Source organism: Melospiza georgiana, chromosome 15 (genome assembly GCF_028018845.1).
Source record: "Melospiza georgiana isolate bMelGeo1 chromosome 15, bMelGeo1.pri, whole genome shotgun sequence".
In the NCBI taxonomy this organism is placed as follows: domain Eukaryota; kingdom Metazoa; phylum Chordata; class Aves; order Passeriformes; family Passerellidae; genus Melospiza; species Melospiza georgiana.
The window spans coordinates 2,098,538-2,119,041 of record NC_080444.1 but is presented as its reverse complement, the minus strand read 5'-3'; the positions used below and the strand labels follow the sequence as shown (position 1 = coordinate 2,119,041).

General features: G+C 50.7%; 1 protein-coding gene across 2 annotated transcripts in view; it reads right to left on the bottom strand.

Annotated features, from left to right (window-relative positions):
• Positions 1 to 20,504, bottom strand: part of SH3PXD2B (SH3 and PX domains 2B) — a 62,818-nt gene that overhangs the window by 22,638 nt on the left and 19,676 nt on the right. For both annotated transcript variants that reach the window (XM_058034944.1, XM_058034945.1), the window contains exons 3-5: positions 17,516 to 17,591; positions 7,674 to 7,750; positions 2,994 to 3,085 (exon numbers count right to left, since the gene is read on the bottom strand). In XM_058034944.1, coding sequence (XP_057890927.1) covers positions 2,994 to 3,085; positions 7,674 to 7,750; positions 17,516 to 17,591 — 245 coding nt within the window. The remainder of the gene's footprint in view (positions 1 to 2,993; positions 3,086 to 7,673; positions 7,751 to 17,515; positions 17,592 to 20,504) is intronic.

The window sequence follows — 20,504 nt, the reverse complement described above, 5'->3', positions numbered from 1 at the left end:
AATTTCACAAACTGCAGTTAAAACCAGAATTCCGAGGACTGCAGTTAAACCAGGATTCCATTACTTGCAGTTGAATCAGAATTCCACAAACTGCAGTTAAATCAGAACTCCATGAACTTCAGTTAAACCAGAATTCCACAAACTGCAGTTAAATCAGAACTCCATGAACTTCAGTTGAACCAGAATTCCAAGGGCTGCATTTCAGCAGAGCTCCAAGGGCTGCAGCCAGCTGTGGCCCTGGCAGGGTGTGACACCCTGGGGTGCAGTGAGTTGGGTGAAGCCTCACCTGTCCCCAGACAGGACAAGCACAGGGTGGATCCAGCAGCACTCACAGGCACATCCCCTCCTCTGTCACCAGCTGCCACCCTCGTGGGCAGGGGTGAGCAGAGGTGCCAGCCAGGGATGCCCAGGGAAGGGACAGGGAGCAGGAGGGTTCCATCAGAGTGGCTGACTGGTCCTTTTCCCCTCCCTCATCCCCACCTTTCACCCACTCAGCATAAAAATATTATCCTTTTATTTTTTCCCTTTTTTTCCCCTTTCCCCCACTCTTTTCAGGGCCTGGCTCCCTTTCAGCCCCGCAGAGCAGAATGTTTCTGTGCTGGATGAGGGATGACATCCGGGCCAGCCCCAGACACGCCATCACGTCTGATCCAGCCCAGCCGTCTATCACAGCTCCCATCTCCTTAGTGCTGAGCTGGCAGCACTCCAGGCCTTGGGAATGGGCTCCCGGCCCCTCCAGAGGACACAGCCAAGGACTTGGATTCATTAGCATTTTGAATTGCAGCTAATAAATACTCCTCTGGCATTTGGAATGGGATGGGGGACACAACGGGGATGTCCTTGAGATGCTGCAGGGCTTGGCTGCTGGAGGCAAAGGGACAAGGGGCACCCACGGGGTCCCTCTGTGGGCTGCAAGCTTGGATCTCCTCCTGGAGAGGGGGAGAAAAGGAAGGAGTGCATTCCCCATGGAGGGGGACAGGCAGGGAAGCAGCACATTCCCAATGGAGAGGGGCAGGCAACATGAGCACCACTGGATTCAGCATCAACTGCTCACCCTGCAGGGCTCAAAACTGTGTCACAAACTCACAGAATTCGGCACCCAGGCCCCTGTGGACTGTCCCACCACAAAACATGTTTAGGATTGGGCTCCAGGCAGTGCCTTGTGTCTCACACCCAAAGCAGGGAGGTGACAGGGGACTGGCACTGAGGGCTGCAAGGACAGAGGGCTGGGAGCTCTCTGCAGCACAGCAGCTCCCAGGGCTGCCCCAAAGGTGTCCCCAGACACCTGAATGCTCTGGCCACAGTGCCCACCCTGCCTCATTTCTGGCTGAGCCTAAAAAACGAAATAAAGGTGAGGAGAGGGGGTACAAGGCTGAAGCTGCCCTTCCATCCCCTGTGGCTGAAGGTCCCACACTGCAGGTGGGTCCAAGACCTGACTCCTACTGCAGAGCAGCTCCTCCTCCTCATGCAGGGCTCAAACATCCCTGCAGAGACATCCCAAAACAGCCTCACCCTATGATACCCTCCCTCTGATGTCCTTGCAAGCTCATCTTGTCCTGGTGTCCCTTGCTTGCCCCTGAGAGATGATCTTCCCTGAGAGATGACCTTTCCTTAGAGATGACATTCCCAAAGGAATGACCTTCCCTGAGGGATGGATGACCTTCCCTGAGGGATGATGACCCCTGGAGCAGCAGGTTAAGTGGTGAGCAATAGCTGGGCAGGACAGATGAGAGCATCAGAGACAGCGAGCAATTAGTTAATGGGCTCTGGGGCTCTCAGACCAATCTCATCAGTGACCACGAGCTGCAGGAGAAATGATGACAGGCCAAGGCAATAGAAACAGGAGCCAAAGGAGGAAAGCAGGGATGGGGGAAGGGGGAATTAAGAGAGGGAATAAAATAATCAAAAACCCAGGGAGAAGATGTAGAACACACAAGCACAGCACTGAGCTGGAGACCTGACAGGCTCAGCTGCTGCTCAGGGGGGAAAAACAAAATCCCTTTATCTACCTCCACAGCCTGCCAATTGAGAGTGGTGTCAAATCAATTTATTGCCTCTCCCCTGACAGTCAGTCAGGCTCCTGCAGTGCTCAGAGCCCCGTCACAGGCAGCAGGGAAGGGAGAGCAGCACACGGAGGAGGCTGCTCAGATTCCTGCTGCTCGTGATCAGCAGGAGATGGATGGGTGGCTCCTGGCCAGAGCAGCTCACAGTCACAAGACTCAGAACCACACTGAGTTGTGTAAGGTTCCCTGCAAACCTCCCTGGGTTTGCATGGAGAGGCTCTGGAGTGTTCTTATGGATGGGGCTCACGGATCTGGGGAGGGAAATGCCCTTCCAACGAGGCAGAGTTGGTGCAAGTGTGTGAAGTGAGGCTCTTCAGGCTGATCGTGCTCCTGAGTGCTATTTGCAAGGAGAAAGAGGCTCAGGAAGAGACCAACAACACTTCATGGGGTACAGAGAAGTGTTTCCACTTCCCCACTGGAGAAAAGTGTCCACACTGAGCTGCAGAGTGGGACCAAAGTGTCCAAATCCCAGACCTGTGACTCACAAGGGAATTGCTCACGAACACCAGAGTGCTGGGGATCAGCAAGCCCAAGGCAGTTCATGTCTCACCACCATCCCAGTTTGTGTCTCATCACATCCCAGTTTGTGCCTCACCACCATCAAAGTTCATCTCTCCCCACCCTCCCAGTTTGTGTCTCACCATCCCAGTCTCTCCCCATCCTCCCAGTTTGTCTCTGCACCATCCCAGTTCGTATCTCACCACCATCCCAGTCTCTCCCCACCATCCCAGTTCATGTCTCACCATCCCAGTCTGTCTCCCCCCCTCCCAGTTTGTCTCCGCAGCATCCCAGTTCGTATCTCACCACCATCCCAGTCTCTCCCCACCATCCCAGTCTCTCCCCACCATCCCAGTTCATGTCTCACCATCCCAGTGTGTCTCTCACCCTCCCAGTTTGTCCCCCCCAGCAGAGGCACACCCACCCACTCACTCTTTGGGGGGGCTCAGGTCGTCGGGCCGTGTCTCGAAGAACTGCAGCACCTCCTCACACTGGGAGATGTATGGGGGCAGCTGGATCAGAGCCTGGGGAGCAAACACACACGCACACACACTGCTGATAGCAGCATCCACACTGTGCCAGGAGCCCTGGGAGGACCCCTGGGACACCAGTGGCACCCAAGGGGTTCCCAGCACCAGACCCAGAGAGCCCCTCTCCCACCCAGCACCCCACCCTGCTGCAGTTAGACTAAAGGAGAGTAAGCACAGACTGCCCAGGCCCTGCTTAGCCAGCTCCACCTTTGGGGCAGATGTTGTGCCAGAGGCTGGGAGCCCCAGGGTGCCCATGCAGCCTCCCAGTCCCATTTCCCATCCCTGGGAAAGGCTGGGCACTTCACACGTGGGAGGCTCTCAGTGCCACCTCAGCACAGCCTAAAAATGCTCCTTAGGGCAATGGGAACTTGGGAAGGGGCAGGGAGAGAAGGAAGAGGCAAGAGCACAGGCACCAGGGCTGGAGGCTGCTGTGCTGCAGGAGATGTAAAATTCCCTCTGCTTCTTTCCCTTCAAGGCATCTTTGCAAAAAAGCTTCAACAGTGGGACTGCAGGGTGAGAGTGCCTGGCTGGGAGGGCAGTGGGAAAAGGGAGTATTTCAGATCAGGGAGCAGAGCTGCAGCCTGAGCTGGAGCAGATTTATAACCAGATTTCTGCACAATTCCCCCTCCCCTCTGTTTGCAGTCCTGTGACAGCAGCGTGGGCACAGCAAACCTCCCCTCATTTCTGTCCTGCACACAAAAGCACAGCAGCAGAGCCCTGGGGTGACCACAGAGATCAGATGTGGCTCCTCACTGCCCAAGGGCTGGCCCAAAGCCCTTCCAGCCACGAGCAGCAGTGCCAGCACAGCAGCCTGTCAGCCCACTAATCATGGGCCAGACTGAACAGCATCATGTGAGACACAGCACAGAGAAAACCACTCCTTCCATGGCTGCTGGGCCCAGGGAAGGGCTATTCAAATATCAGGTTTTGTGTGCATGCCATTCCCATGTGGTACCACTCCCCAGCTCCAGCATCCCATGATTTAAGTGATTTCCCCTTGCCAAAATCCCTGGGTTTTGTGGCCTGGAGAAGGCTCTGTGCCTTCTGGAAGGAGGGGACGATCCCAGAGAACACCCTGGGCTGGAAGGAGGAGACAAAGGGCCCACAGCTCATTTCCAGCACGTTTGGAAGGAAGCCCACCTAGAGCTGGCTCTGCTGAGCCAAGCAGGCCACAGCTGTCCTGCTGGCCACAGAAACAGAGGCACAAACAGCCTGGTGTCTGTCTGTCCCACCTCTGGCCCTGCCTGGTGTCTGTCTGTCCCACCTCTGGCCCTGCCACCCAAAGCAGGGCACAGCTTTGGTGCTGGAGCCACAGCAAAGTCACCTTTCCCACCCTTCCTGCAGGCCCGAGGGGAAAGGACCAAAGATAGAGGATCCTTGTTGGGTTAAAATCCATTCTGCAGGCAGTGAAAAAAGATTTTCTTGCCTTTCTCAGGGCAGCAGCATTCTCAGTGGGCCACCCAGTCTCTTTGGGGTAGAGCATCACCACTCCTCCATCAACCCCCTCTGAAACTTTCCCAAAATCCCTCAGACAGAAGGAAGGCAGATCCCACACCACGAGAAGGACCAAAGAGAATAAACTGGAGCAATGGGAAGACATTTCAGGCCTCTGCTCCCTCTCCTTGCCAATCCATGGCTGTCCAAGTCTCATTTAGCAACTCATTGCCCCTACCAGTTTGCTCTGATTCCTTCACTGCTTTTCCTGCACTTTACCTTAAATTGCCACATTTTCAAGTACAAGGAGCTGGAATAGAGCCCTGTGAAAGCAGTGCTTTCCTCCCTGCTCCTCTTCCCTACTTCCACCCCAAATCTCACCCATCCTCTTTGCAGGGCTCTCCCAGAGAACGAAAACACCCAACTTCCCCCCGAGGAGACGATGGCAATAAAGAAAACCTTCCTCTCTCAGCTTCCTCCTGCTAACCCCCAGCTCGTTTCCCATCTCTGCCCAGCCCCAGAGCCAGCTCAGCCCAGCTGCTTTCCGGGTAAGCAGCAGCAGCTCAAGGCCAGGGGAGAGCTGGGCACTGCTGGGTGATGCATTAAAGCACAGCTCCCTAAGTGGGTCACAGAACATCAGCCATTACCCTCCTCTTGTTAAGGAAAATGGCTTCATTATATTTGATGCCACTAATGGCATTGCTCTGCAAGAGGCAGCTGCAGCATTTCATCACTGAGGGACGTTTTCTTGCCCAAAATGGGATTTGTGGCTGTGTCTGTCTGTGCAGTGACACAGCTCAGTGGCCAAGCACCATCAGCTGCCCCAGGACAGCTCAGAGCACACCTTGCACCACACCCCCAGCACTCCTCTGCTCTCCTGGCCTGCAGTGATTCTCAGCTGCAGCCCCTCTGCAGAGCTGTCAGGATGCATTTCCCAACCCATCTCCATCCCTGGGTGTCACAGACATCTTTTATGGAAAATCCTTCCTTGGGGATTTTTCCTCCTGACAAGCTGAGAGGCCTCAGGAACAAAATGCAAACATTGATTATCTGCTGCTGAGGAATGCAACAGGTGCATCTGGGATTGGCCCATGTGGTTGTTTGTAATTAATGGCCAATCACAGTCACCTGGCTCTCTCTCTGTCCGAGCCACAAACCTTTGTTATCATTCTTTGCTATTCTTAGCAAAGGTTTCATTCTGAGATGAAGCCTTTTCTTCTATTCTTTTAGTATAGTTTTAATATAATAATATTAATAAATATAAATAATTTATATTATTGAATAGAAATAACTTATATTAATAAAAAATTTATATTAATAAATATAAAATTAATATATATAGTAATATATATCATAAAATAATAAATCAAGCCTTCTGAAACATGGAGTCAGATGCTCATCTCTTCCTTCAACATAAGACCCCTGTGAACACCATCACACCTGGGGTTGTTATTCCTCCCTGGCTGAGCCCCAAACCCCAGAGCCTCCCCCACCACACACAGGCACTGCCACACCTCCCTCACCTCAGGGATGCCGTGGGGATTTTACCATTTCCCCATTTCTCCCATGGGTTTTACAGTCTTGGCATAAATTTCCAGCAGCATTCAGACTGGATTTTGGAGGTGCCAGTCCTACCATGGCTGCTGCCAGCACCAAAGCATGTTTTTGACATGATGAGATGTGACACACTGGATTTGTGTGAAAATAGTTCGTCGTGGACTTTAGAATTTTGTTTCCCCTGCCAAAAAAAATCTGCCCTAAAAATCATAATTTCCCTTACACTTCAGCCCAGTTTTATATCCTTCAAGGGTATGGAGCAAATTGTCTCAGCCTTCTCTCTGTTCCAATAAATTTCTGAGGTACAACTCATCTTACCCTGGTTTTGTAACCAGTAACTGGAGCCTGCATCCCAGTTTGGAGCCACCCCACCATCCCACAGCCTCAAGTGCTGTCTGCCACATCAAACAGGAGGAGTTTTCCCAAAAGATGGGAAAGGAAAGGCTCTGAGGAGCTTCAATCCAAGTCCTGCATGGAGCCATTTCAGTGCAGACCTGTGGTGATGGACACAGCCAGGTCCTGCCCAGCCCTTCCAGAGCTGGCTCTGCTCTGCAGCTGGAGAAGGGGCAGGAGGCAGGCAGAGCCCAGCAGGAAGGTGCAAGCTGCACCAAGGGTTGGATATCAGGAAAAAGTGTTTTACAGAAAGGGTGATAAAGTTCTGGAATGTTCTGCCCAGGGAGGTGGTGGAGCCCCCATCCCTGGGTGTGTTTAACAAAGCCTGGATGTGGCACTGGGTGCCAGGGTTTGGTTGAGGTGCTGGGGCTGGGTTGGACTGGATGGTCTTGAAGGTCTCTTCCAACCCAGTGATTCTGGGAATTCTGTGTGATTCTGTGTGTGATTCTGTGTGTGATCCTGTGTGTGATCCTGTGTGATTCTGTGTGATTCTGTGTGTGATCCTGTGTGATCCTGTGTGATTCTGTGTGATTCTGTGTGTGATTCTGTGTGATTCTGTGTGTGATCCTGTGTGATTCTGTGTGTGATCCTGTGTGATTCTCTGTGTGATTCTCTGTGTGATTCTGTGTGTGATTCTGTGTGTGATCCTGTGTGATTTTGTGTGTGATCCTGTGTGATTCTCTGTGTGATTCTCTGTGTGATTCTGTGTGTGATTCTGTGTGTGATTCTCTGTGTGATTCTCTGTGTGATTCTCTGTGTGATCCTGTGTGTGATTCTGTGTGTAATCCTGTGTGATTCTGTGTGATCCTGTGTGATTCTGTGTGTGATCCTGTGTGATTCTGTGTGATTCTGTGTGTGATCCTGTGTGTGATCCTGTGTGATTCTGTGTGTGATCCTGTGTGATCCTGTGTGATTCTGTGTGATTCTGTGTGTGATTCTGTGTGTGATTCTGTGTGTGATTCTGTGTGATTCTGTGTGATTCTCTGTGTGATTCTGTGTGTGATCCTGTGTGATTCTGTGTGTGATTCTGTGTGATTCTGTGTGACTCTGTGTGTGATCCTGTGTGATTCTCTGTGTGATTCTGTGTGTGATCCTGTGTGATTCTGTGTGTGATCCTGTGTGATCCTGTGTGATCCTGTGTGATTCTCTGTGTGATCCTGTGTGATCCTGTGTGACCCCGTGATCTGGATGCCCTTACCTTGCAGTACTCATCGATGGGGATCAGCCGTTTCACCGCCACGTCGCGGATGTGGCTCCGGCGGAAGAGAATCTTCCCTGAAACACCAGAGCAGACAGGGACACGAGGTCAGCTCTGCACCCTTTGGGATCACTCTGTCAGGACCTCTTCCCCGCACCCCTTCTTGTTCCCAAAAGCACCATACCCCAAAAAAAGCCCACACACAGATTAAATACCTCATCAGAATCGGGCACAGTTCAAGTGCAAGGACATTCCAGGAGAGACAAGAGGAAACAGCTCCCAGCAAACTGCATCCCCCTGGTCTCTCACCAGTGATGAGCAGTGTCCCCCACACAAATCACAACCCTCTGTTCGCTGCTGTGCAAGCCTGGGCTGGACAGAATCCCTGGCAAACACTGCAGGACATCCCTTGTCCCATTGTCCAGGGTGCCCAGCTCCAGAGTGGCAGCAGCCAAGCCCAGAGGGTTTTTCCCTGTGCAGCTCCTGGAAGCCACAGTGTCTGCAGCTCTGAGTCAGACCTATAGAATTTTCCTTCCTGTCTGGGGTTTATTTTTGTTCTCCATTAATGGGATCCTCTTGCCACTCCGTTTCCTCCCCTCTGGTTATGGTACAGGCCTCTTTCCTTTGAAGCCTAATGAGTCCTAAATGCTTCAAGCTGCTCTCTCAGAGAACAGCCTCCCTGGTCTAAGGAGACAAAAGCCATTAGCAGACAGTGAAACAGATCCCTGATCAAAAGGGTTGGTGCTGGCAGCCTTTCAGAGCACTTCCCAAAGCTCCAGGAACTGCTCTGCAACACCATCACCTGCAAAACTGAGCTTTGTGGCAATGAAGGTCCCTCAAGTTCCTCCTGGCAGCTCCAATACCACAGGAAAGTCTTTTCCGTGCCTGTTTGGGTTTCCAATCCCATCCCTGAACCCCAGGAGAGCAACAACCCCTTCATTTATCAAAGGGAAAGCCAGAAGCCAAATTCCCCTCACTGCACCCTTGCCAACCACGTGAGAGCAGGGAAAAAGCCCCTGGGGAGCCACACCATGGCTTTGTCCCTTTGTCCCTTTTCCCTGGAATTACCGAATCCAGGCCCTGGATGCTACCAAGAGCAGGGCACAGGAAAATGGTCACATGGTTCTGGCAATTTGAAAGCCAGGGCTGAGTCATTGATCAGAATGTGAACTCCAGGGCTGGGTGATTTATCCCAGTTTGCAATACAGGGCTGGGTCACCCCCTGTGCCTCTCCCTGACTTGGCCAGGGGCTGCATCACGGGTGACTTGAGCAAGCTGCCAATGCATTTTTGAGAGAGATGAGCTAGAGCCAAGCCAACTCCAGCTTGCAAAGAGCACGAGCAAGAACCTTCTGCAGAAGCCAAATCTCCTGCCAGGCTCAGTGAATGCTTTGGAGCAGGGCTGGATCCACTCAGAGGCAGCTCCATCCTTGCCCTGCAGGGGAAGGGAGGGGGTCAGGCAGCTCAGCCCAGCATTGCTCCTTATTTCTCCTCATTTCTGGGCCCTTGGCAGCAGGGCTGGGACACTGATGGTGGGAAATGCTCTGATCTGCAGTGCATTCCCTCTCAAAGTGTGCCAATGTGACAGTGCTCACAGGGGTTCTGGGATTGGGGAAGAGATGAAGATCTGACTCCGTGTTTCAGAAGGCTGATTTATTATTTTATGATATATATTACATTAAAACTTTACTAAAAGAATAGAAGAAAAGGTTTCATCAGAGGGCTGGATAAGCTAAGAATAGAAAGGAATGAATGATAACAAAGGTTTGTGGCTCGGTTCTCTGTCCAAGCCAGCTGACTGTGATTGGCCATTAATTACAAACAACCCCATGAGACCAATCACAGATGCACCTGTTGCATTCCACAGCAGCAGATAATCAATGTTTGCATTTTGTTCCTAAAGCCTCTCAGCTTCTCAGGAGGAAAAATCCTAAGGAAAGGATTTTTCATGAAGAGATGTCTGTGACATGCCAAGAAGAGCCAAATCTGGCAGCCTTTGTGACAAAACCCCCCTCTATTCAATCTTCTCCTATTTTGAGGGTGGATAGCCTGGAACAGGGGATTTCTCTGGGAAGATTGGGACCAGCACCCAGGCTGGAGCTCCACTCCTTGCCCTGAGCAATTATTTCCCATCTGGCAAGAGAATGATCAAGTTTTGCCTTTGCATCAGCAATCCCAGCGTGTTTGCTGCTGAGGATTGTGCCTGAATGATGTTTGCTTAAAAGATGAATGGATCACACCAGTTCTGCTGGCAGAGGTAAGGAATGGCTGTTCTGGTTCTGGGCCTGCCAAAGTGAAATCACTGCTGGGTGGGTAGGTTACAAATGGCTGAAATAATAAGCTCTGGGTGTGGGAATATTGAAATGTTTAACAAACATATGCTAGTGAGTAATAATAAAAAGAATACAGTTTGGGGGAATAAATTCATCACAAGCGATCTTAAATTAGCCCAGGCATGGAGCATGTGAAGCAGCAGGAAACCCAGCTCCTCTCTCCATTTGCGCTAGAGCTGGTATTTTTCAACAAGGAAGTTTATTTTCTAACAAAAAAGCTGACTTTAATCAAAAAGCCTAATTAACATAATTGCAGCCCCTTCAGTGCTGCCAAATCCAGCAATAGAAACCCTTGAGTTGACAGGCAGGAGAGAGCAGGAAACCGCTTCCCTTCTGCAAGGGAGAGGTGGGCAGCCTGCAGCATTTCCCTGGGCAGGTTTGCCTTGGCCCACACCTAAATCTGGGAATTTAGGCAGAAATTTCAGCAGAAATTCCAGTAGGGATTGCTGTCCAGTGGGGCTTTTCCCATGGCCCAAGACAACAAAGCACAAGTGTCGCAGACATCTCTTCATGAAAAATCCTTTCCTTAGGATTTTCCCTCATGAGAAGCTGAGAGGCCTCAGAACAAAATGTAAACATTGATTATCTGCTGCTGTGGAATGCAACAGGTGCATCTGTGATTGCTCTCATGTGGTTGTTTCTAATTAATGGCCAATCACAGTCAGCTGGCTCAGACAGAGAATCTGAGACAGAGCTTTTGTTATTATTCTTTCCTTTCTATTCTATTCTTAGCTAGCCATCTGATGAAATTCTTTCTTCTATTCTTTTAGTATAGTTTGAATGTAATATATATCATAAAATAATAAATCAGCCTTCTGAAACGTGGAGTCAGCATTATTGTCTCTTCCCCAACCCGAGAACCCCTGTGAGCACGGTCACCCACAAGGGGAGCCCAGGAGACTGAGGGGTGCAGACAGCACCTGAACAATGCTGCAGCTCCAGGGGATGGCTCCCCCCTCCTCATTCCCAGAACTCTCTCCCTGGTGCTTTTCTGGCTGCTTCCAGAGCCTGGAAGGATGCTCAGGCAGGTCCTGGCAGTGCCCAAGGCCAGGCTGGACAGGGCTGGGAGCACCTGGGACAGTGGATGTGCCCTGCCCATGGCAGGGTGGGTGAGGTGACCTTTAAGGTCCCTTCCAACCCAAACCATCCCGTGGCTCCACATTCCAAACCCATTTTCCCCTCCCAGCACTGCTGCTGCCCCAGGATGAGCAACACCAAGGACAAGAGAGGTGAAGGGGGCAGCCCTGCTGGGGATGGGTTTCCATCAGCTGCAAAGGCCAGAGATGCTGCAGGCTCCATTTGCTCCAGCTTTCCTCTCTTGTCACGATGCCAGGAGCCAGAAATAATTAGATTTTCTTATTTACATAGATAATGTCATGCATGAGCAATGAGCAGCGAGGCTCCATCCCTGCTGGCAGCAGGAATTCCCTCCAGCAGGAAGTGTGCTAAAATCCACTGTAACAACACCCTGAAAATGCACTGTCCTCCACAGAAACAAACAAAGCTGGAGAGAGCACGGACATTTATCACCCAGGAATGTGTCGAACAAGTTGATTTTGGAAAAAGGCAGCTGAGATAAGGCTCCAACACACAATGGCTGTGCAAGCACCCACGCTCCAGAACATGCTGCCTGCTTTTTCTGGACTTTAAAAACCTGTTAATCCCTACAAAGGGAAAAAAATGCTCCACTGAAGGGATTCTGTCTGGCCATGAAAATTCCTCTGGTGCCAGAAAGGATCTGTTCCCCAGGAGGGGAAGAACCAAACTCCTCTGTGGGTAATCAAGGCTCATTTGCTTTATCTGATTGATCCAGAGCAAAAATTGATGTAGCAGGTCTTAAAGTGGGGGCTGGAAAAAAATGCAGCCAGGTCCCCATTGCCTCAGGTTTCACTGGGACTGAGCAGTGTCAGGAACCTTGGGGACAAGGCTGAGCAGGAATTTGGGTCTGCAGCAGTGTGAGCCAGAGCAGGGAGGTGACAGGAGGGGTTAATCTGTCCAAACAAACAGAAACAGGGACACAGGGCTCTGCAAATGGTTCCCTCCTCCTGGGGGAATTCTCCAGGCAGAGCTGGAGCTGTACTGGGAGCAAGGAGATGGAAAAAACCAAAACCAAAACAAACAAACAAACACCCAAACAAACAACAACAAAAACAAACCAAAACACACACAAAAAAAAAACCAAACCCACCCAAACGAAAAAAACCCAAAAAATCAAAAAACCAAAAAAAACACAAAAAAATCCCCCCAAAAATACACAAACAACCCCCCCCCCAAAAAAACCACAAAAAACCCCCAAAACAAAAAAAAAACCTCACCCCCCCAAAAAAATCCAAAAAACAAACAAACAAAAAAAACCCCAAAAAACAACAACAACAAAAAAATCCCTCAAAAATACACAAACAAACAAAAAAAAAAAATCCAAAAAACCAGGCAGAGGGACCTTAAGTAGCCAAAGAGTGGAGCCAAAGGCTGGATGTGCAGCAGGCTGAGAACCCCAAACACCCCCAGGGCAGCCCAGCCCGAGCCAGGCAGGGGTTCCAGGGGTGGAAAAGCAGCTGAAGGAGTCCCCCCCTCCCCATGGAAAGAATTCTCTCCTCTGCACCTTCCAATCACATCCAGCCCTTCCCCAGCACGGGCACCAGGCTGGCTCCAGAGCAAAGGCAGCCCTGGGTGCACACACACGGAATGAACCCCAGCCCCTGGAGCTGCCAGCCACTGCTGGCATGGGAGAGGGGGTTTGCAGGATTCTGCACTCTGCAGGGGCTCATCCTGCCCTGAAACCTGCTGCAGCGCAGATCCCACCTCACCAGAGCACAAAACCACAATGAGGACCCTTGCCCCATCTCCGGCTCACAGGGAGATGCAACAGCACTGAGCAAAGTCAGGAACCAGAGCTGGCAAATAGATGAGTTTTTGTAGAAAGGGTTAACAGCAGGCTTGTTAGCTAAAGGAGTAAGAAGAAGCTAAGAAGCAAGAAAAAGCTGATAAAGAGCTCTTTTTAAAGTTGTAACTAAAGAGACTGAAAGAAGTGAAGAATTGAAGAAAGATAAGAGAACTTTGCAACTATATGAAGAATTTTAAAAAGCTAGTTGAAGTCATTGTAACTTTCACCAATAATGTTGACTTATTGCAGCCAATAGTTAGAGGAGAAGAAGCACAAACAATTAAAAAGTGTATAAAAAGTCAGCCACGTTCAATAATAAAGAGTTGCCATCTGAGACTGCTTGTGGTCTCTGCTTTGTGTCATGACTGCCTCGACAAGCAACAAGTTTTCTCCCATTGCTCTGACAGAGGTTTTGTGGGGAGCCAAAGCACCCTCACAGTTACGCTGGGAATTGTGCTGGCCCCAAAGCTCAGCCAGGCTGATGGGCTGGGGAGGGAGCAGAAAGCAGGGCTAATTCTGCTTTTAAAAACAACCTCCCCAACCCCTCTTTGTCCTGCTCCCTTCGCTCAGAACCTCACTGCTAAATCTTCCTGAAAAGCAATTTTACAGCCAGAGTGAGCTCAGCCTCAGGCAAGCCCTCCTTGCTGGGGCTCACGTTTCCAGGCAGGCAGGAGAGCTGGCCAGGAGCTGCTCCAGCCCCTGGGGCTGCAGGGAGCCTGGAAAGCTCCACGTTCCTCAGCAAAGCTGTTTCCTGAAGGATCTGGCACAGCCCTCCCAGCTGAGCTCATTTGTTTGCTCTGCTCCTCCTCTCCTTTCTTTCCTTCTTTCCTGGGGTCTCCATTGCCCCGTGCCAGGGTGGGACCTGGGGTGATGTCCCAGCAGGGCTCTGTCCCTCTGTCTGTCTGCAGCTGCCCAGAGCCCTGCCAGGGCACAGCTGGTGCCAGCCAGGGGCTGGGTGCTGCCACAGCTGCTGCAGCACCACAGCAAAGCTCTGCCAGGGGCTCGTGGCCAGCTAAGAGAGCTCAAAAAGCACTTCAGATTCCCCTCAAGAGCTTTCCAGGCACAGAGCAGGAGCACTGCCAGGAAAATCCAAACACCACCAGGCTCTGCTCTGTGGGATGAAGGTGGTGCCAACACACAGAAAGGGACAAACCCTGGCCCCAAAGCTCAAAGCTCAAACCCTGGTCCCAAAGCTCAAGTCCTGACCCCAAAGCTCAGAGCTCAAGCCTGGCCCCAAAACTCAGGCCCTGGCCCCAAAGCTCAAAAGTCAAATCCTGGTCCCAAAGCTCTAAATTCAAACCCTGGCCCCAGACCTCAGACCCTGGCCCCAAAGCTCAAACCCTGGCCCCAAAGCTCAAAGCTCAGGCCTGGCCCCAATGCTCAAGCCCTGGCCCCAAAGCTCAGAGCTCAAACCTGACCCCAAAGCTCAAGCCCTGGCCCCAAAGCTCAAGTGCAGCTGCTCTGCTTTGCAGGACCCAGCTCTGTGGCTCCACACGAGCTGAAGGAGTTTTGCACTTACAAAATCCCCTCCTGAGAGCATCACAGACCTGCTCAGAGAGGCCAGAGCCTGCAGAAATTTCCCATAAAAAGTCAAATCCTCAAGGCAGGCGCTCACAAAATGAGGCAATGCAGAGCCAGCAGAGTTCCTGTGGGCTGGGGTTGGGATGTGGGGCAGTCCTGGAGCTCCTTCCCATTCCAGGAACCCAGCCTGACACACAAACCCTGTGACACCTCCCCAGGTCATGGTGCTGACCCCAGCTTGGGACACTTTGGGGTTTGTGAGGGAGCCAGAGCTGCAGGAGGAGCATTCAGCAGGACAAAGGGGGTTTGGGGAGGTTGTTTTCAAAAGCAGAATTCTGGAGAGCTGCAGTGGCCACAGGGCTGGTGCTGCTCTGCAAGGGCTTCCCAGCAAGCAGAGGGCTGGCAGGAAACCACAGCAGCCAAAGCTCCCCTGCTAATGAAACTCAGATGCTCCAAATGGGACTGGGAACAAACTCCAGCATTCCCAGAAGCTGAACAGAACCTAAACCCCAGCAAGTCTAGGGAGATGGAACCACCTTTGTGCAGAAAACCAGTCCCAGGCTCACCTGGATGGCACCCTGGGCTGAGAGAGACAAAGCTGGGGGTCAGCTGGCACAAAACTGCTTGTCATCTGTAGCCATGATATTTTCTGAAAAATCCTTTCCTAAGGATTTCTTCTCCTGAGAAGCTGAGAAGCCTCAGAGGAAAAGAAAACCAATAATTATCTGCTGCTGTGGAACGCAAGAGGTACATCTTTGATTGGTCTCATGCGGTTGTTTCTAATTAATGGCCAATCACAGCCCAGCTGTCTTGGACTCTCTGCTCAGTCACAAGATTTTATTATCATTCCTTCCTTTCTATTCCTTGCTAGCCTTCTGATGAAATCCTTTCTTCTATTCTTTTAGTATAGTTTTAATATAATATATAATATATAATATATAATATATAATATATAATATATCATATATCATATATCATATATCATATATCATATATCATATATAATGTGTGTAGTATATATTATATATTATATATTATATATTATATATTATATATAGTTTTAATATAATATATAAAAGAAAATGTTTATAATAGATAATATATAATAAGTATATATAATATAAATAATATAATATATATATATAAATATATGATATATATAATAAGCATATATAATAAATTATAATATATATAATAAATCAGCCTTCTGAAACATGGAGCCAACATTCTCATCTCTTCCCTCATCCTGGGACCCCTGTGAACACCACCACAGTCACCCCAAACTGGGAAAAGATTCCAGTAAGGAATCAGGCTCCAGGACAGCCAGCAAATTTGAAAAGAGCCTTCCTCCCCACCAGGTGAAATCCTCTTCAGAAGCAGAGCTTGCCCCCCTGTCCCTGGGGAGTTGTGGCTCTCTGAGCTGTCCAGGGGCAGCCACCAGGAGCCTGCAGGACAACGGCACCCCCAGCTCCAACACCCCCTTCCCCCAAGCACAGCCCCTGCAGCTGGCACAGCCTTTCTTTTCCAGCAATTTCCACCCCCTTTTTTCCCACAGTGGAAATCCCAGTGACACGTTTCCGAGCAAAGGGAAACCATTCCAACACCAGGGAGAAACAAGCACTGGTGAGCGCGAGCAGCAGAGCTCTGACCAGGCTTCCCTCCCAAAAATAGCAGAGTTCTGGTGGGAATTTTCTGCAGAGCACAAATCCAAATTTTCCAAGTGATGGCCTTTGCCAATTTGGCTTCCATCTCTCCCTGCAGGCAGGAGCATTTGTACAGCAAGAGCTTTTCTGCTGTAACCCCAGGTGAGCTTTTCTGCTGTTTCACCAGGTGAGCTTTTCTGGTCTAACCCTAGGTGAGCTTTTCTGCTGAGCTCTGCTTTTGCTGAAGTTACAATGCCAGGACAAGCCAGAATCACAAACCCAGAGCAGATCCTCTTGCTCAGAAAGGGGTGGAAATTAAATTATTTTCTATTTTTTTTTCCACAGCACTCAGAGCAAAGCAAACCCCACAAAGGCCTTTATGTGTCTAGAAGAGCCAGGAGGCAGAGCACAGCACAAAGAGCTGCACTAAACAGACCTGACAGCCACTGGAAGTGATTATGGTGCTGTGACATTCCTAAATATCCTCATTAGCTGCTGGGGGTGGGGGTAAAGACAACTCAGTGCTCACAGAGACTCCCCACAGGCTGCTTATTTTCCCAAGGCACATTAGGGCTCTTTTTTCCCCCACAGCAGCAATCCCCACACCACAAAGTGCCCCAGATTATCACATCTGCTCTCTGGGCATAAAACCACTGGTGCTGGACAAGGCACAGAACTGCTGGCTTTGAGCAGGGCAGGAAGCCAAGGCTGAATTCCACATTCTTTCCTCCTCTCGTGTCCCCTGGAGCTGCACAGGACAGGCAAAGCAGAGTGGGAGCAGTTCTGGGGCTTCCACTCAACAATTCTGGAGGTTCATTGTGGTGGTGTTCACAGGGGTCTCAGGATGAGGGAGGAGATGGGGATCTGACTCCATGTTTCAGAAGGCTGATTTATTATTTTATGATATATATTATATTAAAACTATAATAAAAAGAATAGAAGAATTATTTCATCAGAAGGCTAGAAAAGAATAAAAAAAGAAAGAATGAATAGCAAAAGCTTGTGGCTCAGACAGAGTCTGAGCCAGCCAGGCTGTGAGTGGCCATTAATTAGAAACAACCACATGAGACCAATCCCAGATGCACCTGTTGCATTCCACAGCAGCAGATAATCAATGTTTGCATTTTGTTCCTGAGGCCTCTCAGCTTCTCAGGAGGAAAAATCCTAAGGAAAGGATTTTTCATAAAAGATGTCTGTGACAGTTCAGAGAAATCCTTGGGCTTCCACTCAACAATTCTGGAGGCTCGCAGAAATCCTGGAGGGTTTAACACCCAACGAGCACACTGCTGACAAATCTGAGCTTTTAAAGGACACACTGCAGGCCAAGAACTCAATGCTGCTCAGATGGTGCAGGGGATAGGAGGTAAAATCTGTGTATTCCCACACATGTTTGTGCTCCCAGTCCCACAGAGCTCCTGCCATGCCAGATCCACTCTGGATCCTGCTGCAGCCCCTGTCCTACCTGGCAGAAAGGGGATGATCCTCTGCTTGGGGTCCTTCTGGCCTCCTTCCATGGGGAACTTGTCCAGCATCTGCATCTAGGAAAGGAAATGCAAGAGAGGTGAGGAGGGTCAGGGATTCACTGGCAGGACACAAAGGCACTGCCCAGGGAGAGGCAGAACACAGCAGAGACTCCAACGCTCCCTCCTCGGGAGGAGGAGGAGGAGGGAGATGCAAACTCTCCTTTGGTTTGCCCAGGGCATGGGTGTGAAGTGTCTGCCAGGATTTCTGCAGCTCCCTGGTGCCCAGGTGCTGAAATGGGTCTGGCTGGAGCTCTCTGCCCAAAGAATTCACATTTATGGAGGCACTGCAGACAACCTGCCAAGGAAGTGCCCTGAAAACCTGGAAAGCCCAACCTGCAGCAGTTACACTTTTTGTCCTTGGATCTCTGGGATAAATTTATTTATCCCGAAGCCTGGGATAAATTATTGAGCAACCCTGGGGGCACTGGGAGCAACCTTTGAGACACTAGGGCATTTCTGGAGGCACTGAGAGCATTCCTGGAGGCACTGGGAGCCCTCCAGCCCCTGCTGCAGCCCCAGCTGAGCATCCCTGGCTGCAGATCTCCCTGTGCTCAAGGCAGAGCTGCAGGCTGTGCTGTCCCAGCAGCACGTGCCTGTGCTGTGCCTCTGGCCAGATCCCTCCCCAGCCATGTGATCCCTCCAAAGCCATCCAGAACTGCAGCCCAGCCCATCTCCAGCTCCCCTTGTGCCCTGCTCAGTGTGGGGACCCTTCTCCTTGCTCCAGCCCAGCCCAGGGGCGCCAGTACCACCCCCAGACCTGCACCAGGCAGCCTGCAAGGAACAAATTGCTCATTTTTTCCTTGATAAAGGAGGAAAAGGGATTGCAGAGTGTCTGGAGCAGCCTCTGGCATGGCCAGGAAGAGGAGAAGGTGGGGAAGGAGAGGGCAGGGGGGATCCCATGGATCCCAGCCAGCCTGGCTGCCACATCACCCAGCCCTGGAGGAGGCACAGCCAACACCAGCCCAGCAGCTCTGCTGGCCATGAGCCTGTGGGAAGAACTGCTGAAAACCTCACTCCAAGCCAAACAAAGCCAGAGCTGGCTGTGAGCACAGGAGGCAGTTTGGGATGGCACAGCCAGGAGAACACAGCCACAGAAACACAGCCTGGGCTGGGGGATCCTCCTGAGCTGCACACACACACAAAAAACAGAGCAGAGAAAGAGGGAAAGAGCAGAGGAAAAGAGCAGAGACAGAGGCGGGGGATGCCAGCAGAGACAAGGGAGAGCTGGCAGGGCTCCAGGCTCTGGGCTTCCCTCTGTGCCCTCCCTGTCCTGCAGGACGGGGATGCAGCACAGGCTGTCACACTGCTCCTGCCAAGGAAAGCAGCTCCAGCTCTGCAAAAGGGATGGGAAAAGGGTAAAAGTGCAGCAACCCCACAAACCCTGGGGGAGGGACACAGGGACAGGCAGCAGAGGCTGCTCTGCACGTTCCAGTGCCAGATTTTCCACGTAGAGAGGCAGGAGGGTGGCGTGGGGGTACTCCCACAAATTCTCTTTGCAGCAAAGGTTCCTCTCCAAGCCCCAAACAGGGCTGCTCCCCTCCCATCCCATCCCTATATAATATATAATATATAATATATAATATATAATATATAATATATAATATATAATATATAATATATAATATATAATATATAATATATTATATATTATATAATATATAATATAATATATAATTAATATATAATTAATATATAATATATAAATCCCATCCCCAGAGGGCCCAGCCAGGCTCCCAGGGACAGGGGCAGCCAGGGCAGCAGAGATGCAGCCAGACACCAAACACAGCAGAGCACACAGGGGCCAAGTCCTGCTCTCAGCAATGCACCCAGCCAACCCAGGGAGAAAAAAAACCCCCAGCAACAATTAATCTATTGTTTCTCCCCTTCCCAAGATTATATTTAAGTATTTGTGACAGAGAAGGAGAAAGAAAAAGGCTGGAGTGGATGAGTTTGAGGAATTCTGGTGTCTGCTGTGACAGGGAAGCTCTGTATCCCATTTTTCACTGACCTTTGCAGCAGGGAGAGGGATTCCAGGCCCTGGAGCCAGGGCTGGGGCACACAGACCCCAGTGGGGGATCCAGCCCAGGCTCCCACACCAGCACAGGGCACATTCATCCACATTTATCTGCACCACCAACTAATCTTATCAGTGAGCTGTTTTCCTTAGCCAGGAATGTCTGGGCAGCGAGTCTGGAGCGAGGCAGACTCTGAGAACTCCCTGTCCCCATCCCGAGCTGTCCATTAACAGGGAAATACAGGAAAAACAAACCAGGATAACCCCCCAGGAATGGGCAGCCTGGAAAAGCAGCTTTGGACCAGCAGGCTGGCAGAGAGCTGCTGTAGCAGCACGAAAGCCCTGAGATAAAATCCTAATTAGAGCAATCAGGAGTGCTGCAGGGGATGCTGGGGACAGGGGAGCGCCCCTGCCCAGCAGGATCCTGGCAAGCAGAGGGTTTTGCCCCAAGAAGGAGCTGTGGAGCAGTGCCAGGGGGGTTACAGCACGCACACAGGGTGACCCCAGGGACCTGAACCCTGCACAGCCCCTGCAGCAGGACATGGCACACCCAGCTGTGGGAACTCAGGACATCCCTCTGGCTGTGCCGGAGTGCCAGGACCCTGCCAGGGGCTCAGGGACCTTGGAACAGAGCCCAGGACACCTGTGCCTTTGATTTAGCCCTTGGAAAAAACAATTCCAACAATACCAACCTTATATGAAGAGTTACAAGCCACGGAAGTTTAAGCAGAACGAGAGTGAATTTATCACAGGGTGAAAAATAGATTTTTGGAGTTTTTAGAATGGGGGTTCAGGGGGAAAGATGGAGGAATCTGTCCAGCCTTTCTCCTTCTTCTTGGCCTCCATCTTCTGGGTGATGGTGGCACTTTTGGATTGGTTTAGAGTAGAAGCTCAGTGTCTAGCATAGGTGATGG